This window comes from Sphaeramia orbicularis, unplaced genomic scaffold (assembly GCF_902148855.1).
Source record: "Sphaeramia orbicularis unplaced genomic scaffold, fSphaOr1.1, whole genome shotgun sequence".
In the NCBI taxonomy this organism is placed as follows: domain Eukaryota; kingdom Metazoa; phylum Chordata; class Actinopteri; order Kurtiformes; family Apogonidae; genus Sphaeramia; species Sphaeramia orbicularis.
Genome location: NW_021941686.1, coordinates 67,012 through 87,689, shown reverse-complemented (window position 1 = coordinate 87,689; position 20,678 = coordinate 67,012). Strand labels below are relative to the sequence as shown.

Here is a 20,678-nt window from a genome sequence, read left to right as displayed (position 1 = left end):
AAAGAAAGAAGAAAGAAAGAAGAAAGAAAGAAAGAAAAAGAAAGAAAAACTGGGCCAATCTCATCACTTATTGACAATGAAATAGTTCTGATTTGATTAGAAACTGATCTGAACATTCAGGTCTCAGTGAAAACTAATAAATCTGGACCTGAATGTCAACAAACTCTAAAGAATAAATCTGTGATCTGTGGGTTATTTTCGGGAAAACCAGCTGAGATGTCTGATATTTAACCCTTTATCTGCTCCTGGTGCCCAGTCCTGCTGATACCAGTACATCATCTTCACAACCAAACCGGCAATTAACCAATAACATTGATCAACAAAGGTAATAATCATTAGGCAGTACTTAAGTCCAGAACCTGAACCTGATCCACCGTCTGATCATCATAAACCACCACCTGAACAGGAAGTTAAACCATCTTAAAGCCTTGTGCTGAATAAACAGAGGAATTGGATCAGATAGAAACAGACGGAGTCAGAACTGGGTTGACCTCCAAACGTCAAACACATGTAAAAACGACAGTTAAAATGGTTCGCAGTTGGCGGAGTCAGTTTGACCCGAGGACCGGATGATAAAACAGTACCGTGATTATCACAACAGAGTTTTATATCATATTGTGATCATGTCCCTTCGATAAGAGCTGCTTGTTTGTGGAGTTCAGAAACATGTTTCATATCTGAATAAAAAGTTACACTGGACTTTATTTTAGTTTCAATGGATAAAATGAACAAATGAAACCAAAACCAACCTGAACTTCCACAACCCTGCCTTTACCGTACAAACTGTGATAATCACCACCATATATGAACATGTTTATCATGTTTATTACATTTATGTCACAGCTGAGGATGTATTGGTAATTAAAATATGGACTGATATTATTTACTGTTAATTTAAATGGTTTTTAATGTTATTTTTTCCCTTTTGGGTCCTGTGAAATAAAGAAATATCCACTACATAAATGTAAGTTAATAAACTATCTTAAAATATTGCATGACACTGTCTTTGAACAAACTCAAAGTCAAACAAAAGAATGTATGAAACAACTGTTAATGATTCTCATCAGACTCACATCAGCTACTGCCATTGGTTAAACGGATACTGATGTTCGTCTGATATGTCGCTGAACCAGTGAGTACGTTTACATGACACTTAAACTAAGTCACTAAGTTAAACCAAGTAAAACTGGACTCTAAACATGTCAGTGTTCCTGGTGGGACTAACTCACCCAGATGATGGGATTACAGTGGATCTACTCCTGCATGTAAACAGACCAGTCGGACCAGGTGTTCCGATCCAGAATCCAACACCATGCATCTGATCTGCACTAACAGTAGAACAGACACACAGTCCCATAGGTCCACTTACACTGTTGTCCACAGTGGTTCCAGTTGAACCTGTGTTGGTGATTAACTCACTATGGCTATTGTTGTGTCTGTGATGGCGTAGGTCAACGAGAGGAAAGAGTGAATATCACCACCTACGGTAGAAGAGGAGACAGGATTTAACTCTAAACCATCACATGTACATGTAGACAGGGACAAAGACAACAGAACAGTTCAACGCTTTAGTGGAGTTACACTCACAGATCGACTAATCTGTGACCGTAAACCCAGGGGGGTCGCACAGGTTTGTCTCTGACATGGTGACGGTCTTGGTTCTGGTCTTGGTCAGGACTCTGGATTACCTTAAAGCCCAGTCCAGTCTACATCTGTGGGACATGTCTACGTCTCTCTTGGATTATCTGATTTATTGAGACTGATCTCATGAAACAGCGTTGTATCTCAACACAGTTCCTATGGCATTTGGCCAGCTTTACCTGCGCATTTACGACCTTTCACATGCTATTCAACGCCGTTTGATCGTGTGTCAATTTACACCAAGATCTCTGGTTCACATAACCCTAACCCAATGTTTTTTAATCTTGGGGTTGGGACCCCATGAGGGGTCACCTGGGATTCAAATGGGGTCGCCTGAAATTTATAGCAATTTATAAAAAAAAACAAAACATGAACTTACTAATAAAAAATAGATGGTGAGTTGGCAGAGACAAGCACAATCCATAAAAGACATGACAAACTGTGAAGCTGAAACTGAAGCACTGTGGTTCTGTTTATCTGTCAAATGTTCATTGTGGTCAGTTTCAGATGCTGCAGCTCTTTCATAATTCATAGTTTCAGTTCTTGTTTGTTCAGTATTAACTGTCAGCCTTGTAAATCCAAGCTGGACTGACTGTACATATCCTGACCAAGGAAAATCCAATTCTCCCTTTGTGCAGTAATCTACACCTGGATTTACTGCCTCTGTCCATAATAATATACATTATATAGACTAAATGTCCTCTAAAATTAATGATTATTTGCAACATAGTATAGCAAACTATTACATGAAATTAATTTTAGCAAAAAAAGTCTCCGTTTTGAATGTCTGGGGTCGCCAGAAATTTGTGATGTTAAAATGGGGTCATGAGCCAAAAAAGGTTGGAACCACTGCCCTAACCCTAACCCCTAGCCCTAACACTGAGTGCATGGCATTTGATGCATTGATTCAGGTTGGACGGGGGCTAGTAACAACGTGAACATACATGCAGAAAGCTTATAATGCGCACAGATAACACGCCAATTAAAAGTGACATGTATATTTACATGAGTCATGACCTCACGTTGGATTTATTCAACACCACGGTTACTCTTCTCTCTAAGTGACAAATGTTTCGTCAGCTGTTGGTTCTTCTTTTGACAGGAATCAGCTCAACTTTAAACCATATCAGTCTGGAATATCTGAAAACCTGATTCCCATAATGCCCTGGTGCTTAGGCAGCCTCAACTCCAACGCCATCAGACCCAGTTGGACCATGACACCAGGTCATGAACCCCCCGGACCTGGTGGCGGTATGTGAGCCTCCCTGACCCCGGTGAGTGTCCGTTAATCCGCCCGTGAGTCCAGACTGCAAACACAACAGCGTCTGACAAAACCCCGGGCGGAGTCTGGCTCTCATGTGATCCCCGTCTGCTGGTTGGCTGCATTTGAAGAAACAGGATTTGGTCGGCGAGGCCTATTGTGGCTCTTGGTCAGTGAGTCCAGAACAGACCAGACCAGGTCCTCTGATCCTGGTCACATGGGCTGAGGAGGGACGGGGACCACATGGTTTGGACAAACACCCCCCCCCCCCTTCTACAAACCTCCAACACCACGACCAGTCAGCACATTGGCAGCAAAGCATCATGGGAGCAGAAACCAGGGAGATAAAAGCATCATGTGACAGACTTTCACGTCAGGGTTTGTGTCTTTAGGGTGCATTTTGTTCACTTTCTCAAATAAAGAATCACTGTTTTCTGGTTCTAACAGTTTAGAACGTCCGACCTCAAATATTCTGACCATAAATTGGAGTTAAAAACGCAAAACTAAGGACTAAGGATCACAATCAATGTCTAATCTCTGGTTTCTTACAGTGTAAAGGCTGGAAGTTTCAACCCTGACAGGAAAAAAGACAAAAATGAGGCAAAAAGTGCTAACACAAGACAAAAAACACCCCTACAGTCATGACTCAGTGATTATTATGTCGAGCTTATCTGTTTTGGATGTAAAATATGAGATGAGATGAAAAACACCAAGTCAAAAGTGAGATGGAAAAAAACATGAGAACGTTCAAAAATAAAGTTAAATTAAGAACTCTGTTCATGTTTAAGTGCTCATCGTGTTTTGACCATAAAAAAAACCTTCTTATCCTCTCGTTTTCATCTTGTACCAACATTTCAGATCCATAAATAACCTCGTATTTCCTTCAGTTTTCAGTCTCTGGTGATTGGGTCCGAGGGGAGAGCGACACGACCCACAGGGAGACGATTAAAAATACCCTGGACTGTTGAGTAACATCTACGGCCTGAACACCAGGGTGTTACGGAAATATGTGTAACTGTAGCGGGGCGTCTTCAGGAGCAGATCTAAACCCAAACCGGGTCCGCCATGTGGCCCCAGGGCCTGTCACAGGAAGACGCCTCCTTCCAGACCTGACAGGTGTCCCATTGTTCGACAAGTCCATGATGACACACAACTTTACCCTGGAACACGTTTCTACGAGGCTCAATTGCCCTTTGTCTGCCCAGTCATGCAGAATGATGAGGAACACATGAGAACACGTCAGGACGCCAAGTCCCAGTGACAACGCAAAACAACACACCTGTTCAGGCTGAGGAAGACCTTCATCGGACCACCAGGTCTGTTCAGAACCAGCACAGCCTTTTCTACATCTACAACAAACAGCTTTAGTCTCTAACAAAAACACCCATGATCCAGGAATCTGGTGGATCTCAGGGTTCAGATCCGCCCAGAATTAACTCCATAAAAATCCAATCAGCTCATTTTGATTATGATGTAAAAGCACAGTAACAGAAGGGCAAAGAAACACATCAAGACTAACACACACCTGTTCTTTTATATCTACTGCATATATTTGTTTTTTCTCTTCATTTGGATTAAATGTCTTGAAACCCATTCACTGTTTTTCCACTTTAAAACATTCACTTCCATCATTTTCATGGACACAAAACGTGATTGAACCCGGACCTGACCGATTGAACCAACCCCACCTCAGAACACTGACCTCACAGGCTTGGACTGTAGGCACTAAGCATGATGGGTAACTACTTCACACACCTCTCCTCTCACCCTGATGCACCCATTACTATGGACCAGGGCCAAGCTGGACTCATCAGACCACATGACCTCTAGCCACTGAAATACAGTCTAGTCTTTATGCTTTTGACAAACTGATTGGGGGGGGGGTTTACAAAAAACAAAAAAAACAAAAAAAACACCTTGTACATCAGTTAAAGGGTTAAAGAACTGATCAAACATATGAATTACTGCAGTGATTATCCAAAGGAAGGATCTGAAGTATCTGCTGAGAAAAATCCAGGTTGTGTAGATGAAATAAATCAGCTAAAACTGTTTGTAACTAATGTAAATAAAACAGAGACCACAGCAAAGGGATATGATAGTAATAATATTGGTTAAACAATAATGCTGTATTGTGATCTTGTTAATCATGTAAAATACTACTTAAGGAAATGCCGTAACGCTGAGTAGAAAACAGGCTCAGTGTCAGTGAGCAGCTGCATCTGTTCATACATGTGGACATTCTACAAACACACATGTTTATGTTCATTCACTCAGACAAAAACCAGCAGCAGACACCAGATCTGCAGCCAAACAGAATGTGTTCAAGGTTCCAACAGGCCATGAGCTCAGTGGAGCATCTCAGACCCTCCACAAGCTCCTCAGCTCCTCCACACCAACAAAAACCACTGATTCAGACAAAAACCCAGGGAACACAAGTGGTTTTCAGAGCAGAGCAGAGCAGCCTGTGCTTCATGTGTTCAGATGGAAACAGCAGCTCTAACACTGACCCGAACCCTGCCTGGGTCTGCACAGGAACCGGCCTGTATGGGCCTTCAGCAGAACCGGGGTTATCTGTGGACGCTCCACGTCCGACAGGAACACAGAGGAGGACCTGGACCCGGAAGGCTGGGCTCGGCACTGTCCCCGGGGGCTGGACGGTCCACAGACGGATGACCAGGGGGACGGGTCCGGGTCCCACCGTGGACCACCACACCAAGCCTGATTCCTGGACTCTGCAGCGGGACCACAGAGGGCCTGTCACACCGGAGCTCAGCTGCCTTTTGTGGCCGCATGAAGCCTGTGCACAGCCGGACCAGATGAGTCTAGCGCCCCCCTCCGTCTGAGCGGAGCACTGCACTAAACAAACCCATTCAACAGCACATCCAGTCCCATCAGCCGAGCCCACTTCAGCAAAAACAGCACACGGACGAATTAAAGGCGACAAAAGGAAACCCACGGAGGACTGACAGGAGCCCGGACCGAGGCGGACCGGGTCTAGGCTGGCCCGTGTCTGTTTGGACCCAGTGTTTCTCTGGTGCACAAACAGAAAACGAGCTGAGTCAAAGTGAGAGCACAGTCCCGGTCCAGTCCCGGTACGGTCCGGGTCCAGCCCCGGTCCGGACCACATAGTCCGATCCGGATCCCATCCTGCTCCGTGTGTTCGAGGTTCACATTAAATCCGAGTCTCAGTAACTTTATCCTTTGTGTTCCCGAACACACACTTGGGTCCAGCCTCCGCTTCACTTTCACTCACTTTCACACTTTGTCTGTCGGTTCAGACCCAGAAAAAGGAGGGAAAAGCCCGCGGACAGACTCACCTTCCGCCGGGGTCCGTGTCCGGACCTGGTCCAGGCGGGGATTTTTATCCGTAAACGGTAAAACCAGCTGTGTCCGCTGCTCCTGGTCTCACATCTCGCTGTTTCGGTGTCAGCCTCCAGACTGAAGCTCAGATCCAGGACCTACCTCTGCGATGCCAGCACGCACCGCAAGCACCGCCCCCCGACGCACGCACACACTGGCCACGCCCACCCGAAGGGACGCACGGATCCCGGAAAACACCGAACCATAGTTCGGACTCCGAATTAAAGAGAAAGACCAGCACGACCCACACTAGGGTCCGGACCATAAATCCACCAAGAGTCCAGATCCAGAAGAGACCCAGAAGAGAACCACAGGAACATGAAGAACCCAGATCTGAACACACGACTTGGACCCCGAGGAATGAATTGAATCTGATCAAAATGAACAAAACATAGTTCGTTTTGTTGTTGATTAATTACACAATCATTAATTAATAAAATTAATAATAATAATAAAAAAAAATTAAATCCATAAAATGAAGAAAATTAGGCAACAATAAATAGTAAACAAATAAGTAATAAAAAATTAACAAAACAAAATGAACAAAATACTTTGTTTTGGACTTGATTACTTAAATGAAAAATAATTAATAAAATTTACATAATAAGAAAATTAAATAAGGAACAAAATGCACAACAGGACATTTGAAAAGCAATAAATAAATAAAAAAAAAAATAAGAACAAAATGCATAAATTGAAGAAAAATAGACAGCGAACGGTTGTAAATAAATAAGTAAAAAAATTAGCAATATAAAACAAAATTAACATAAATGAACAAAATGACTTTAACTTGATGAGCTAATGTTTTCTGAATTAGATCCAGAGTTTCGTTTTTTCCTGTCGTTTTACGATCATTTTTATGATTTTATTCTTTTTTTTTTTTTTTTTTTTTAACTCTTGTACATCACTTTCTTTCACAGATAAAGCAACACTGTATCAGTAGAAATGTTTCTAAAATAGACGTCTGTTCTTTATTTAGCTTCATCTCGACGTGTCCGTTCTCCTACATTTCCCAACTCTCCACCGGTACCCATGACGTTATAAACACGCGACGCCTGTTTTGTTTCCATGGAGCCAAAGGAAGCTAAACGGCGACGAACTTAAACCGACCACCAGTGGAAATATTAGCAGTAACACTTCAGAAACAGCCTTTCCTTCTGTGTGTTGGACTAAATATGTAGTCGGACGTCTGTCTGATGGGTTAAGTGTTCGTAAAAGTCTCGGATTATCTCGGGATGAGCCGGTGCTTTTCGGAGGTGATGTCAGAAACACGGGGCGCCGGTGGGTCCGAGGCTCTGTTTTCCTTTGAGCTGATTGTGGATTTCGTTCAGATGGATAAAGGTGGAGGAAATGAGCTGGCAGTTGCGGTCCGTCTGCTGGATTTCCCGACGCTGCTTATTCACCAGCCCGAACGGACCAGACCTGGTTCTAGCCGAGAGGAACGGGACAGACCGGGCCAGTTCATCTTCAACAGAGGGAAGTGCTGCTTCTTCAGGATGCACCCAGACTCTCTGAACGCTCAGCTCTCAAACGCACCCCTCCACGCCATGGTGCTGGATGTAAAGGAGGATGTGCCCCGGCTGGTTGGGACGTCCCTCATTTCCCTGGCGGAGGTGATGGACAGACTGAGGCAGGACCTGGTCCACCGAGGTGCGTCCACAGCCTCTGCTCATGGGCGGAGGGGGCTGGTGGGGGTACGAAGCCTCACAGGGGTCCAGGTTGGCTTCATGTCCCTGAGCTACAAACTGTTGAGTCTAGGAGGGAGTTTACTGTCACATGGAACAGATGGAAGAACAAAAGCATATGAAGAACAATGTGTAGAGGAGGAGAAAACACCCAAAGAGTCACCTGATGGATGTGGAAACACGACTGAAGTGACCGCACGCACCAAAGAAGAAGAGAAAAAAACGGTCCAAGTATCTGAGGACTGTCAGGATGAGGACCTGTCTGTGTTTTGTCCACCTCATCTGTATTACAATAACTCTGCAGAAGAACGGAGAAGGAATGAAGCAGATTATAAAGCTCTGAAACTAGACTCAGAGGTTCTGACTTTTGAAGATTCAGGAGATGAGATGGAGGACAGCAACAGACTCTCTGGAATGGGACAGAAATGGAGACATGATGCAGAAAGTTCCAGCAAAAAAAAACATCAAGAAATGAGTGAAGTGGCTCCCAGTGTCCTCAGAGACGCCTTACGACGGCTGCCGTTACTAAACGCTCTCCTGGTCGAGTTGTCTCAGCTGAACATCCAGAACCCAGACCAGACAAGCACACCACGGAAGCGTGAAACGCCGCAGAAAACCAGAGGAGACGTGAGTCCTGAGCTGGAAGATGTCCATCAGCCCAGATACAGTTCAACACCAAAGCCCAGGTCTGAGAGTCAGGGACTAAAACCAGCTCAGACTCACACCAAAACCTGCAGTAGAAGCCCACGGAGGACACTGGTTTATGGGACAACGAAGACCTTTAATCTGAGGCTGAAGCAGGTTTCTCCAGTTCTGATGAGACGACGGGAGTGTGTGGATTTAATCCACAACAAAACAACAACAAATGTCAAAAAAGAAAGAGTAAAGTCTGGTAAGAAGGCCACAAAGTCCAGCCAAAGAAAACTGAACCAAAGCTTGAATCTGAATGAAAATATAGAGACGATGGTTCAGAGAATGTCAGCAGAGTCTGGACCACATGAAACCATCACCATAAAATATGCAGGTCCATCTAAGAGGACAGACCCTGGACCAGACAGAAGGTCCTCAGATAAACCCTCCCCATCTGAAAGGACCTTGCCGTTTATCTCCGTCCCCAGTGTGGACACTGATGGCATCGCCAATGACAACGGGCATCACAGCAATTCACATCAGTCCAGGTCTGAATCTGATGGGTTCAGGAGACCCGGTTCTGGAAGCAGCAGAACACGAAGCCCAGAGTCCTCGATTTCAGCCTCCAGTCAAGGACACGATGATGGTGACGTTGATGGTGATGTTGGCGCTGACTACGCTGACGACTTCAACAGTCTGGAGCCCAGTGACACTGTGTCTCCAGACGCCGTCAGTAGTCCTGAATCCTGGAGAGCCAAGACCCCCAGGCCTCCTCTGACCCGTCCAGACTCAGACTCTGAAGGCGTCCAGAGGAGACCAGCTCTCCCAGTGCCCATCAAGGGTTCTCCACAGCGAGTTCTGAGGACTACGCAGACCATCCGGACCCAGAACCAGGCCCTCAGCCTGTCCTCAGAGGATGGAGACGGACACGCATCGGTCTCTCCACATTCAGGGAGACGGACGCAGAGCAGTCGAGATGAACAGAGCTCTGGACCGTGGAGTTTCAGGTCCAGAAGTCGAAGGAGCGACTCAGTGGAACACAGCGGTCCAGGTGGACGGGGTTCTCCAGAGTCCGTGTCCTCCTTCGACGCTCAGGAGGCAGAAGATGAACTGGGTTCTCTGGATTTCAGAAAAGGTTACAGACACATCTCTGAACTGGTGGCCAACAAACTGCCTGGTTACACCATGTGACGATGCATGTGGACGAACCTGAACTGGACGGAACCGGTCGATACCGAGACCATAACTTCAATACTGGTTCTGGACAAAGATTAGATTCAACTTCAACAGAGAAAGTCACATGTTCCAGGGTAGATCATTAGTTTATGTTTAGCTGCTCTACATTTTAAACAATGTAATAAAGACACATGTTGAATAAAGCTGATAATTCAGATAAAATGACCAATAATTCAGGTTTATCTTTACTGTTTAAACACTCAGTTTTATTTTTCACCACAGTCTAGGTCAACTTTTTAGTTTCAGTAAAGAGGACACTTACAACATAAAAAAAAAGTTTTCAACATAAACTAGATGCATCAGTTAACATGACGTCATCAATTTAAATCTATAAAACTTGTGTTTTCTCCTGTTTCACTGATTAGACCAAATCTGTAGGTTCAGAAGGTCAATCCCAGATGACCAAATATTTAGAAATATTTAATAATATCTGATTCCAGCTGGAGAAACACCACCTCAGTCCTATTAAATAAGTCTGAACAGGTTGAAAGTTTTCAGTGTTTTCATGTCATTTACTTCATCTGTTCTGAATAAACAAAACCTTTGATGATACAGCGGTTGATTTTCTTTGTCTCTTGTTCATATCGTTATCCATCTGTAACGTCAGTCCATATATATGTAAATCGCAGGGTTTTTTATGACAAAACGTCCATGCGTGATGCATTTACATCCTGTGGTGCATTTGCTGTCTCTTCCACTGCTTTGCATATGAGTCTAGATGACATTTGTTAAGCAAATCCCAGTCAGTTACTTCACTCGTCCTGCAATAAGTCTCATGTTTGGAACGTGTTTATTTTTCATCCAAACAGTTTAGATCCATGGATTAACTGAACCTTATGTCTGCTGCATATATTTAACTTCACACGTCTCTGTTCTATTGTTGAACACGGTGAAAGTTTTACACATAAATGAAAAGTCCTCAGAAGTTTTACATGTTTTACAGTATATTTCTCTGAGCATTTACAGAGTTCAAATGAAAATGACTGTTTTAAAGCAGCATTTTCTGTTTTCATTGGAATCCACTTTTATGAAACCGTCAAACCAAGGGTTTATGATTCTATCTTTAAACTTACATTAAAGTGAATTTAAACTTGAATATATTTATACTTTGTACTATAACTATATAATTTGTACTTATTTTACCATTTTATAGACTTTCAAATTTATAGATTTTGTACTAAATGTGAATGATTGGATTTACAAACTTTCCTGACCATTTTCACATCCCTTTATGAGATTATTTTAAACAGCTGAACCAGTTTTGTTCTTGTTTCTTTTCATTCTAAACACAGTTCCAATCCAATCCAACTTTATTTGCAAAGCACTTAAAAAAAAAAAAAAAAAAAAAAAAACTGCAGTGGACCAAAGTGCTGTACAGAAAAATAAATAAAACCAAAATAAAGGAATAACATACAAGAATAGATTCAAAAACACAAAAAGATGTACAATTTAAAAATAATAAAAAATAAGAACAATAAACCAATACCAAATTAAACAACAGAATAAAAATAACACATTCAAACATCTCACATGGTTTCATTTAATAGATTTAATACATTTCAGCTGAAAACATGAAAATGAGGCAAAATAAATCGGTTAATTTAGTTTAAAATTCTAATTTTCACCTTCAATAAAATATTGTGAAAGAAACTTGTAACTGATTCGATAAAAACATGTTTTTTGTTTTTTTTTTAAATATCACAACTATTTCATTTGCGGTTACACTTCCGGGACCCGTTGCGCATGCGCTGAAGACTGTGTGTACGGAAGTGCCGTGTGCGCGTGTGGCTGGAGGTGGAGATGATCAAACACGTTTTCTTAACTGGACCTCCAGGTAAAGCCGAGCCCTGGTCCTTCGGTTTAACGGGTTGATAACGTTAACTAGTCCTGACAGGAGCCGTTAAGGCGTAAAGAAATAAAAATAAAAGAAGATAAAGGTTCAAGTGGATGGATTCACACCTGAAATATACATTTTAGCATCGTTTTAACATCGTACACGTGCATAAACGTGTGGAAAAGCATCCGAACCTCCTTAAAACAGTTTGACTTTTACAGTTAGAAACCAGGAGCAGAAACTGATGTTCAGCTGTTTTCAGGATTCTCTGAAGATCATTAGTTCGACGCAGTGAGAAAAGCGATTATTCTTATTCTGCAGATGTTGAATCTGTTACTCCTTTAGGTTTTCATAAATAAAATAAACCTTTACAGAAGATGAAGACGTCTGCTGTACAACCATAAAATATTCAGTAGTTTTTATTTGACAGAGTCTCTCATTTTGGTTTTTCATTAGTTTATTTTCAGTTGAACTGTGTTTAATAGTTTTATTTAGAATAACTGAACAGTTTTTCCACACTTTTACTGTCAGTTTTTCAGGTGTTGATTTGATTTAAAAAAAAAAAAAACAAAAAACGAAAAATGCTGGATGAGAGATGGACTCAGGTCAAATCTGATTCACAAAACCAGTTTTTTAAAATGTAAAAATGTTTTATTCCTGTAGTTTTTCTGTCGGTCAATGAAATATGGAAGTTTTTTTTTTTTTTTTAAACTGTGTTGATCTTCACATCATTTGGAAACAGCTGGGGCTCCGTCCTGCAAGAAAAAGATAATTTTGGATTATTATTATTATCTGTGTTCAAAACTACTGAAGTCATTAAATATTCAACAGAGCAGAGCATTAAACCAATCTGAAGGACTAATCCATGTTTTTGTTCATAGTGAGAGTAAAAATAATAGTCCTAAATTATGAGATATTACATATTTTATTGGAAAATGTAATATTTTCTTGCAGGAGGACTCCAAATCAACCATCTGTTCACCTCAGATAACAATGAGAGAGAAATCAACTCATTTTCTTTCATGTCACTTCAGCATTTTCTTACAAATGTAAAGAAATAAAAGAAAAATAGTGCGAAAAAAACACAAGTCTGTTTAAGTCTGAGATAAAGTAACACCTGAAAATCTCACACTGACTCTGACACTAAAAGAAAACTAGTCTAGAATAAATCCACTTATGCATCAATAAAACTAAATACAAATAAAACAAAAACAACAGAAAAAAGTCAAATAAAAACTAATGAACATTAAACACTAAACTCAGTGAAGAATGGACATGAACTGAGACAAACAGCTGTAGATGTTCCCATCGTGTGTCTGAGACCACAGCACATGGTCCAGTCCAGTCCACATCCGAGACCTGCATCCGGTTCTGGACCTGTGTCTGGTTCTGTTCCAGGTGTGGGGAAGACCACTCTGGTCCAGAAGGCCTGCGATGCCCTGGCGTCCTCAGGCGTGGGGGTGGAGGGCTTTTACACCGAGGAGGTCCGGGACCGAGGCCGGAGGGTGGGCTTCGATGTCGTCACGGTGACGGGGGACAGAGGTCGCCTGTCCAGAGTCAGGTACCGCAGACCCAGTCTTAGACCCAGACCCAGACCTCCTGTCTGCTGGAGCTGTGGACTGAACCCAACCTGTGTGTGTGTGTGTGTGTGTGTGTATTCCAGGGACGCTGCTGGTCCACCTCAGGCCCGACGGGAGTTCACCGTGGGCCAGTATGTGGTGGATTTACCCTCGTTTGAGAGCCTGGCCCTCCCCCTGTTCACAAAGGTAAGATCCCCCTCAGACCACAACCATCCGAACCCGCCTCCGTCTCCACTTTCAGCCGCGCTCACACCTTTGAGTTTCTCCGGATTGATGGAATAATTGGAAGCTTCCAAACACATAAATTCCTCAGTGACGTTTTTAGTGTCGGCGTGCCGTCTGGCTGTCGCTGACCGGAGTAATCTGACGTGTGAAGACAGCCTGCAGCGCCGCTAAGGTGTTCACGCTCTCAGGTCACATGATCCACTGGTATCAGATGTAGACCTTCACTGTAATCACTGATCATCAGCGTCTGACGGAGCCTCCAGTGGTTATTAACTGTTCATGAAAAGAAAACACTGGGTCGAGTTTTAACAGCTTCCACATTTGACCAGGTCTGAGTTAAAACACTGAAGAAAACTGATCCCACGCTGAAAACACAGCTTTGGCCTTCGTCTCAGTAGAGCCACTGGGATCCACCTTCAGACATCTGTCATTTTCTTGGAATCAGGGTCGGTACGGGTGCTGGAAATCCTTGAAAATGTTTAAATTTCAATGTTGTCTTTTCAAGGTCTGAAAAGTATTTGAATTTTAGTTGAAGTGCTTGGAAGGGTTTGGAATTCTAACTGTGATGTGATATTTTTGTTTACTTTTAACCCTTTCATGCACAGTGGACAGCTGTTCTACAACTGTTCTCTTGTATATTCATGGGTTTGGTTGTAGTTCCATATGAGCCGACACAGTGGACGCTCATGCACCATCCCATAATACACTGACATTCAGACCATTACAGTAACTTTGCTGTTCTTGATAGACCTGATCTGCACTGACATGTTTGAGTGGAAATCAATTGCTTGTTATTGTTAGTAGACTGTAGTTAACGGTTTTTGTTTTTTTCGCATATTATCTCCATGAAGTGAGTAATGACTACTAGTCTAATACTAGTCATTGACTAGTATTAGATTAAGTTAAAATGTGAAAAAACATCAGATTAACAGCATGAAAAATGTTTTTACTTCATAGTTTTCTCAGTAAATACACCTATTTGCTTAAAAAAATAGATGCATGGTGTCCAACTGAGTGGACACTTTTGCAACCCCATGAAAAATAAGTTCACAAAAAAAAAAAAAAAGAAAAATTCAATCACATTGTTTTTTAATGCCTAGAGGAATAAAAACACTCAGGAAAAAAAAAATCTTGATTCAGGCTTTCATAATTCATGCATGAAAGGGTTAATATTAACTCTGCCAGGTTTGATAACAGTCAAAGTTACTGACAGAGAGGTGACACATTCTGAAAAGAAAAAAACTTTATGTCAAAAAACTAAATTAGCGGGTGTTCTCAGGTCGACTCCAGGTACATTTTTATCTTTGTCTCTTTGGTGCCAGTGAGTCTGAAGAACGGCAAGAGGCTTCCTTTTTTTGGATAAAACCTTTTGTTCTCCTGTAATTTCTAGACTTTTTGCTATTACAGAACATCATTTTAGATGTTTATACATAATACAACATACGTCATTATGATAAAAAGTGAAAAAAATAATCCTGAGTATCTGTATTCCTGTAGATATGGATTTGACCCCAGTGATAATGTGCTGTGCTGGAAAAATCGGAAAATGACCCTTAAAAGTGCTTGAAAAGTGCTTGAATTTGACCTTGAAAAATGTGTCTGAACCCTGTGGAACTGAAGTCTGTTTTTTCTCTGAAACAAACTCAGACGTCTCCTCTGTGTCACATCTCGGTGTCGAACATATTAACCCATGAAGACCCAGAGCTACTTCTGTGAGAGTTTATATATTAATTTTTCTCTTTATTTAATCCTTTCTGATGTGATTTATCACCATTTATCATAATATTATCCTCTCCATTTTGTATTTTTTTCAGTGAAAATCTGGTATTTTCCTATATTTATTTTCACTGATGTACTTTAACCCTTTCATCCATGAATTATGAGAACCTTAATCAAGATTTTTTTAACTGAGTGTTTTTATTCCTCTTTGGGCATTAAAAAAAAACAATGTGATTGAATTTTTTTTTTTTTTTTTTTTAAATGAACCTGTTTTTCATGGAGTTACAAAAATGTCCACTCAGCTGGACACCATGCGTTTCATTTTTCAAGCAAAGAAACATGTATTTACTGACATACTGTGTGAAAACTATGAAATAAATGTTTTTTTTAATGTTACTAATCTGATGTTTTCTCACATTTTAACATACTATAATAGTAGTTATGACTCACTCAAATAATATACAAAAAACAACAAAACACAACAACATAAAAACAAACAAACAAACAAACTGTTAACTACAGTCTAATAACAATTAGCAATTGATTTACACTCAAATATGTTGCTGCAGATCAGGTTTATCAAGAACAGGAATGTTACAGTAATGGTATGAATTGCAGTGTATTATGGGATGGTGCATAAGTATTCACTGTGTTGGTTGATATGCAAGTAAAACAACAAAATCCATAAATATACAAGAGACCAGAATAACTGTCCACTGTAGTAACCACTGTGCACGAAAGGGTTAATCATCATCCTGAGATTACATTTGAGGGTTATCGAACCAAAAACAGAGAAAACTTGAGAAAAAGTGACTTTTTCAGTCCAATCTGTCATTAACTGAACATAAACCCAGTGTGTCCATCCACTGTCATTGATCCAACTCCATGGGTTTTACTGGTGAATCAATGTTGGAGAAGATGATGGTGTTTCCACAGCAACTAAGGAGCCTCTGAACATCCAAATATGGTCATATCTGATGACCATGAAAAGATGAAGAACTGTATTTTGCACCAATTATTGACATGGATTGATAGGATTAGTGGATCAGCAGGTATTATACAGTTTAGATCAATAGATGCTTTTGGACACTAGTGTATATTTGGGTCTTTATTGGTTAACCTCAGATTTAGTTTTTACTGTCATGCATGTTTCCTTATTTTTCTTACACTGAGCAAAGGCAGGAAAAGAAGAAAACCCTTCATTGGATTCATAAAACATTAACTAACAGCCTGTTTCATTATAAAACACCAGAGTGTGACACTAAATGTGAGGTACGTTTCCTCCTGTTTCCTGCAGGAGGCGCTCAAACCCTCACCTGTTTCACAAACTTGGCTCTAAACATCTTAAATGTTCTTTACAGTTTTCATTTTTTTGGTCGTCTTCAGACTGAACTCTTTTTTTCTTAATTCCATTCGGCCTCTAAATCTTTAACGGCGGTCTGTCTCGTCTTCAGGCGGCGTCCGATGGCGGCGACAGGAAAGTATTTGTCATCGACGAGATCGGGAAGATGGAGCTGTTCAGCAAGGCGTTTGTCCAGGCGGTGAGGCGGACCCTGGACTCGTCCTGCTCTGTCCTGGGCACCATCCCTGTTCCCAAGGGGAGGCCTCTGGGTCTGGTGGAGGAGGTCCGGACCCGCAGGGATGTCAAGGTTTTCACGGTGAGTTCAACCCCGACACTCAGTCCACACAAACACAGACAAGACGCAGGATTGAGGTCAATTTAGGAGCTGTGTGGTGCAGCTCCAGGGCACTGTTTACTCCTTGTGTTGGGAGGCGGAGGCGATGGACTCGTAAACCAGGAGGCCATGGCCCACATTATCCCTCTCCAGGAGCAGGATTAACTCTAAACCATGCATGACTGATTCAACAACAAAGGCTGGTCTCCAACGTCAAAATAATTCATCACGCAAGACTCAGTTACAGATATTGTCATGCAAAGTGCTGGTGGAGCCGCCGCTGCGTCGAGTCGACGCAGATCCAGAGGATTGAGTGTGAATGGTTTCAGAAACAGAGCAGATCCATGTGGTTTGATCATCAGAGGCGACGTTAAAACCAGATTTACACCAGGCTTTAGAATGTGATCTGTATCTGGACCCGATGTCAGAGGAAACAGCTTAGAGTTTATTTGTGTTTGTTCTTGGTTGTGTTAGTGTCGAGTTTATCTCCAGGTGATGTCAGCTGGGATGGGATGATGATGGAGTTCCAGTAAAAACCCTGAAGCATCAGTCCAATTAAACAATTAAACCGAAACTGGAGTCCATGTCCTGGAGTTCCTCTTGATGCCTGTGTTTCTTATTGTTTTAATCTTTATGATGAGTTGATAGTAGATGGATCTGTCCATGAAACTGGGTTTATTTTTGTATCTGACACTTTTCCATCTTTTTAGACCCAATAATAAAAGGTAAATGTAGACATATATCCCCCCAGGATGGACCTAATGATGACCTCAGCTAAATGCAAATAAAATTATACTCTTGCTCTGAGCCATCCCATAATTAATGAATATTTAATCAAACACTGGGTCCAAAAGTAGGACCCAAATATGGACAGTTAAATCTGCCTAGGTGTCAGTGCATTTGCGGTTCTATTTGTTCTGAAACGTCCTGATAAATCCATCTGATTCTGTAGATCGGTCCAGTTTTTCTTCTACTTCGCTGTCACCACATGACGCTACCTAGCATCGTGTTTCCTGAGGCTCTGGGGACGTGAATCTTCAGTTCTAGTTTCCGTGGGGTTACCTGACCTGTGATGTGATTACTCAGGGTTATCTGCAGGTCAGAGGTCAGGTCATGTAGATATTGACACCCCCCCAGAGTCCAGAGCTGCACCAAAATAACATATTGGTCAAATGGTGTTGGATTCTTCATTAGATTGGAGTCGTTGACTTCACAATGCAGATGTTGTAATAATGACAATGAGACTTTAATAAATATAAATATATAATTAAACTATAACACAACTTAAACATGATCATGCTGTATGGTAATACCTGTACATGAGGACATTCTGTCAAACTGGACCTCCTTTACACTATCCATATTTTGCTCTATTTTTCTTTTTATCTTTTATCTCATTATACTTGTTTTGTATATATTTGTCATTTTGCAGCAAAGTAAGAATTTCATTGCACTGAGAAGATGTTTCCTCACTGTCCATCTATATTATAATACTGGAAGGTCTCAGAGCATCTGTCTGTCTGTGTATCTGTGCAGTTCTGAGAAATCTAGACGTTTTTCACTGTCAAATTGGTTACTACAGCTGAGGAATAGTCTCATCTCCACATTAAATACGTTTTTTCCTTAAAATTCCCTTTTTTAAAGTCAGGAGGTACTGATTTAATTCACGTTGCTGAGCAGTTGCCAGGGAGAGGGACAGGAAGCAGCCTTGCACGTCCTGTCAGCCTCACATGACAAGAAATGAAGTTAAAAACAGGAACAACGCATTTACGGTCAATGAACAGACTAGCAAAAACAGCAAGTTCATAGGACCAGTATTTTAGGAGATATTAGTAATTTTGAATATCCTTACAATCACGTTGCTATGGTCATGACGATTGATGGGAAACGCAGTACCACGCTGCATGATGGGAAATGAAGTTAAAAACAGGAACGGCACATTTACTAACTTCAATCCCTAGATATCAGTATTAATATATTAACTGTTGTTTCAATTTTAAAGGATGATTTACCAAACTATTTTTATGTCAGTATTTATAAAGTACAGACTAACATATTTTCCCTAAAGTCAGTTCTGCCCAGCATCAGACTGACCGCATCTAGAACCTGTAGAGAACCACAGGTCAAACGCACTAGTGTGGCAATAAATGCTTTGAATGTTGAATCTGAAATCGTAATCGGCGTCTGGACTAAAGGATCACGAATAATCCTCAACATGTCTTAACTTTATGATCAGTTGTTCTTTAGTGCTCATGATTTCCTGTGTGTGTGTGTATGTGTGTGTGTGTTCGTATGACTGTTCATAATTCTGTCAAAGAACACCCATGATGAAAGCGCTGTTCAGACTGTGATCCGGTCAGACTGAAAACCATCCAGCGTGTTTCCTCCATGTCCACATGCAGATCCCATTTTTCCCAGCTGGTGTAAACAGGTCAGAACATGCTTCATCTTTCCTTCGTTCTAATGCCTGTTTCTTCTGTTTTCCCTTTAGGTGACTAAAGACAACAGAGATGCTCTTCTCCCAGACATTTTAAGAACACTAGAGGAATGTGTAAAACATGAGGCCTGAGGTGCAGATGCAGCAGCTGATGTGAACCCTGTGTTCCCTGTTCGCTTCGTGGATTTGCTGTTGGTCTTCAGGGTTGAACGTTGTACTCTCGTCTTCCCCGGTTGCTGATGAGTTAGTGTGTCACATGCATACATGCATGCATCCATTCAGTTTTTTCTTACTCATCCTGCCTCAAAATGGATTGCACATTAAATAATTGATTGTGAGCTGGAACGCAGTGAGGGGATTGTTGAGTTATTGTGTAACTGGCCTTTCCTCCAACGACGCCTTCTCCTCTTCCATTTTCTGATGTTCTTCCTCCTCTAGATGTTCTTATTTATTTAGGTATCGACAAAATGGCTCAGTTTGTTTCATCCTTTTCTTTGCTGTGTGACCCTCTTTGTGTTACTTTAGTCGACCTTACGATGTGCTTATTGAAAGTCGATCAATATTTAACAGTGGAACTATGTGTAATCCGTTCATGGTTTATTCATTTACCAGCAGGAAAAAAAAAAGACAGAAATAAACAGTGTTTTTCAGCTGCTTTATTTCCTCTGGTTTTGATTTTAAAGATGGAAACTGATTTTCTGTTCTTCAGTTCTGATGTTTTCATACAGAGTTGTGATTAATACGCAGCAGAACAAATAAATATGTTCCATAGTGGTTTGTAGGTTTTAATCTCCATCCTGGGAGATAATGGAGTTTCTATCCATGTTCAGATCACAGCAGAGGATAAATGACATCAGTCAGTATTAGGATGTTTTCAGAGCCTTTAGGATTTAATCTGAAAGGTCTGACAGACGGACGAGTCGTCAAAGTTAAAGAAGAGACGAAGCTTTCAGACCATGTGGACAAATAGATGCAAATTAAATCCTTTATGTTAATCCTTTTTACTGGATGTGCATTTAATTTAGAAAAACAGGCTCTTCTTTCATACAGACATGGGTACAAAGAGGTTTCATACCACGATTCAACTCAGAAACATGAAATAAAGTCTGGGTCAAATGTTCATATCAGCTGACGTCTACAGTTATTACAGACTTAATGTCTCGTGAGTCAAAGTTCAGGGAACCAGACAGTTAAATGTAAAAGATGAAAGCAACGTGAAAGAGGCAGTAAAAGAAAAGAACATCATAAAAAACATAAGGTGTAACAACACTGATGTTTTCATCTTGTTGAATCATTTTATTAATAAATAAAAATTACTTATAAAAGAAAAAGCCAAAATGATAAAAATAAAAATGATACAAGAGGAAAACAATGGAAAAAATGTTAAAAAGCCT

At 41.2% G+C, this 20,678-nt stretch overlaps 2 protein-coding genes across 2 annotated transcripts; both read left to right on the top strand.

Moving 5' to 3' along the window:
• Positions 1-7,312: 7,312 nt before the first annotated feature.
• On the top strand, positions 7,313-10,365 carry map10 (microtubule associated protein 10). Its single transcript, XM_030130690.1, has one exon. It carries the CDS (start codon positions 7,498-7,500, stop codon positions 9,766-9,768), a length of 2,271 nt encoding a protein of 756 aa, XP_029986550.1. The 5' UTR covers positions 7,313-7,497; the 3' UTR covers positions 9,769-10,365.
• Positions 10,366-11,544: 1,179 nt separating this feature from the next.
• Positions 11,545-20,058, top strand: ntpcr (nucleoside-triphosphatase, cancer-related). The gene is made up of 5 exons (XM_030130692.1): positions 11,545-11,647; positions 13,046-13,208; positions 13,311-13,413; positions 16,626-16,829; positions 19,339-20,058. Exons 1-5 carry the CDS (start codon positions 11,614-11,616, stop codon positions 19,414-19,416), a joined length of 582 nt encoding a protein of 193 aa, XP_029986552.1. The 5' UTR covers positions 11,545-11,613; the 3' UTR covers positions 19,417-20,058.
• Positions 20,059-20,678: the final 620 nt, after the last annotated feature.

Excerpts from the sequence above, each read along its gene's own strand:
- map10 (XM_030130690.1), top strand. The coding sequence starts at position 7,498 with ATGAGCCGGTGCTTTTCGGAGGTGATGTCAGAAACACGGGGCGCCGGT.
- ntpcr (XM_030130692.1), top strand. The coding sequence starts at position 11,614 with ATGATCAAACACGTTTTCTTAACTGGACCTCCAG. Across the intron at positions 11,648-13,045 it reads TTTCTTAACTGGACCTCCAG|GTGTGGGGAAGACCACTCTG; the intron begins GTAAAGCCGAGC and ends GTTCTGTTCCAG. Across the intron at positions 13,414-16,625 it reads CCCTCCCCCTGTTCACAAAG|GCGGCGTCCGATGGCGGCGA; the intron begins GTAAGATCCCCC and ends TCTCGTCTTCAG.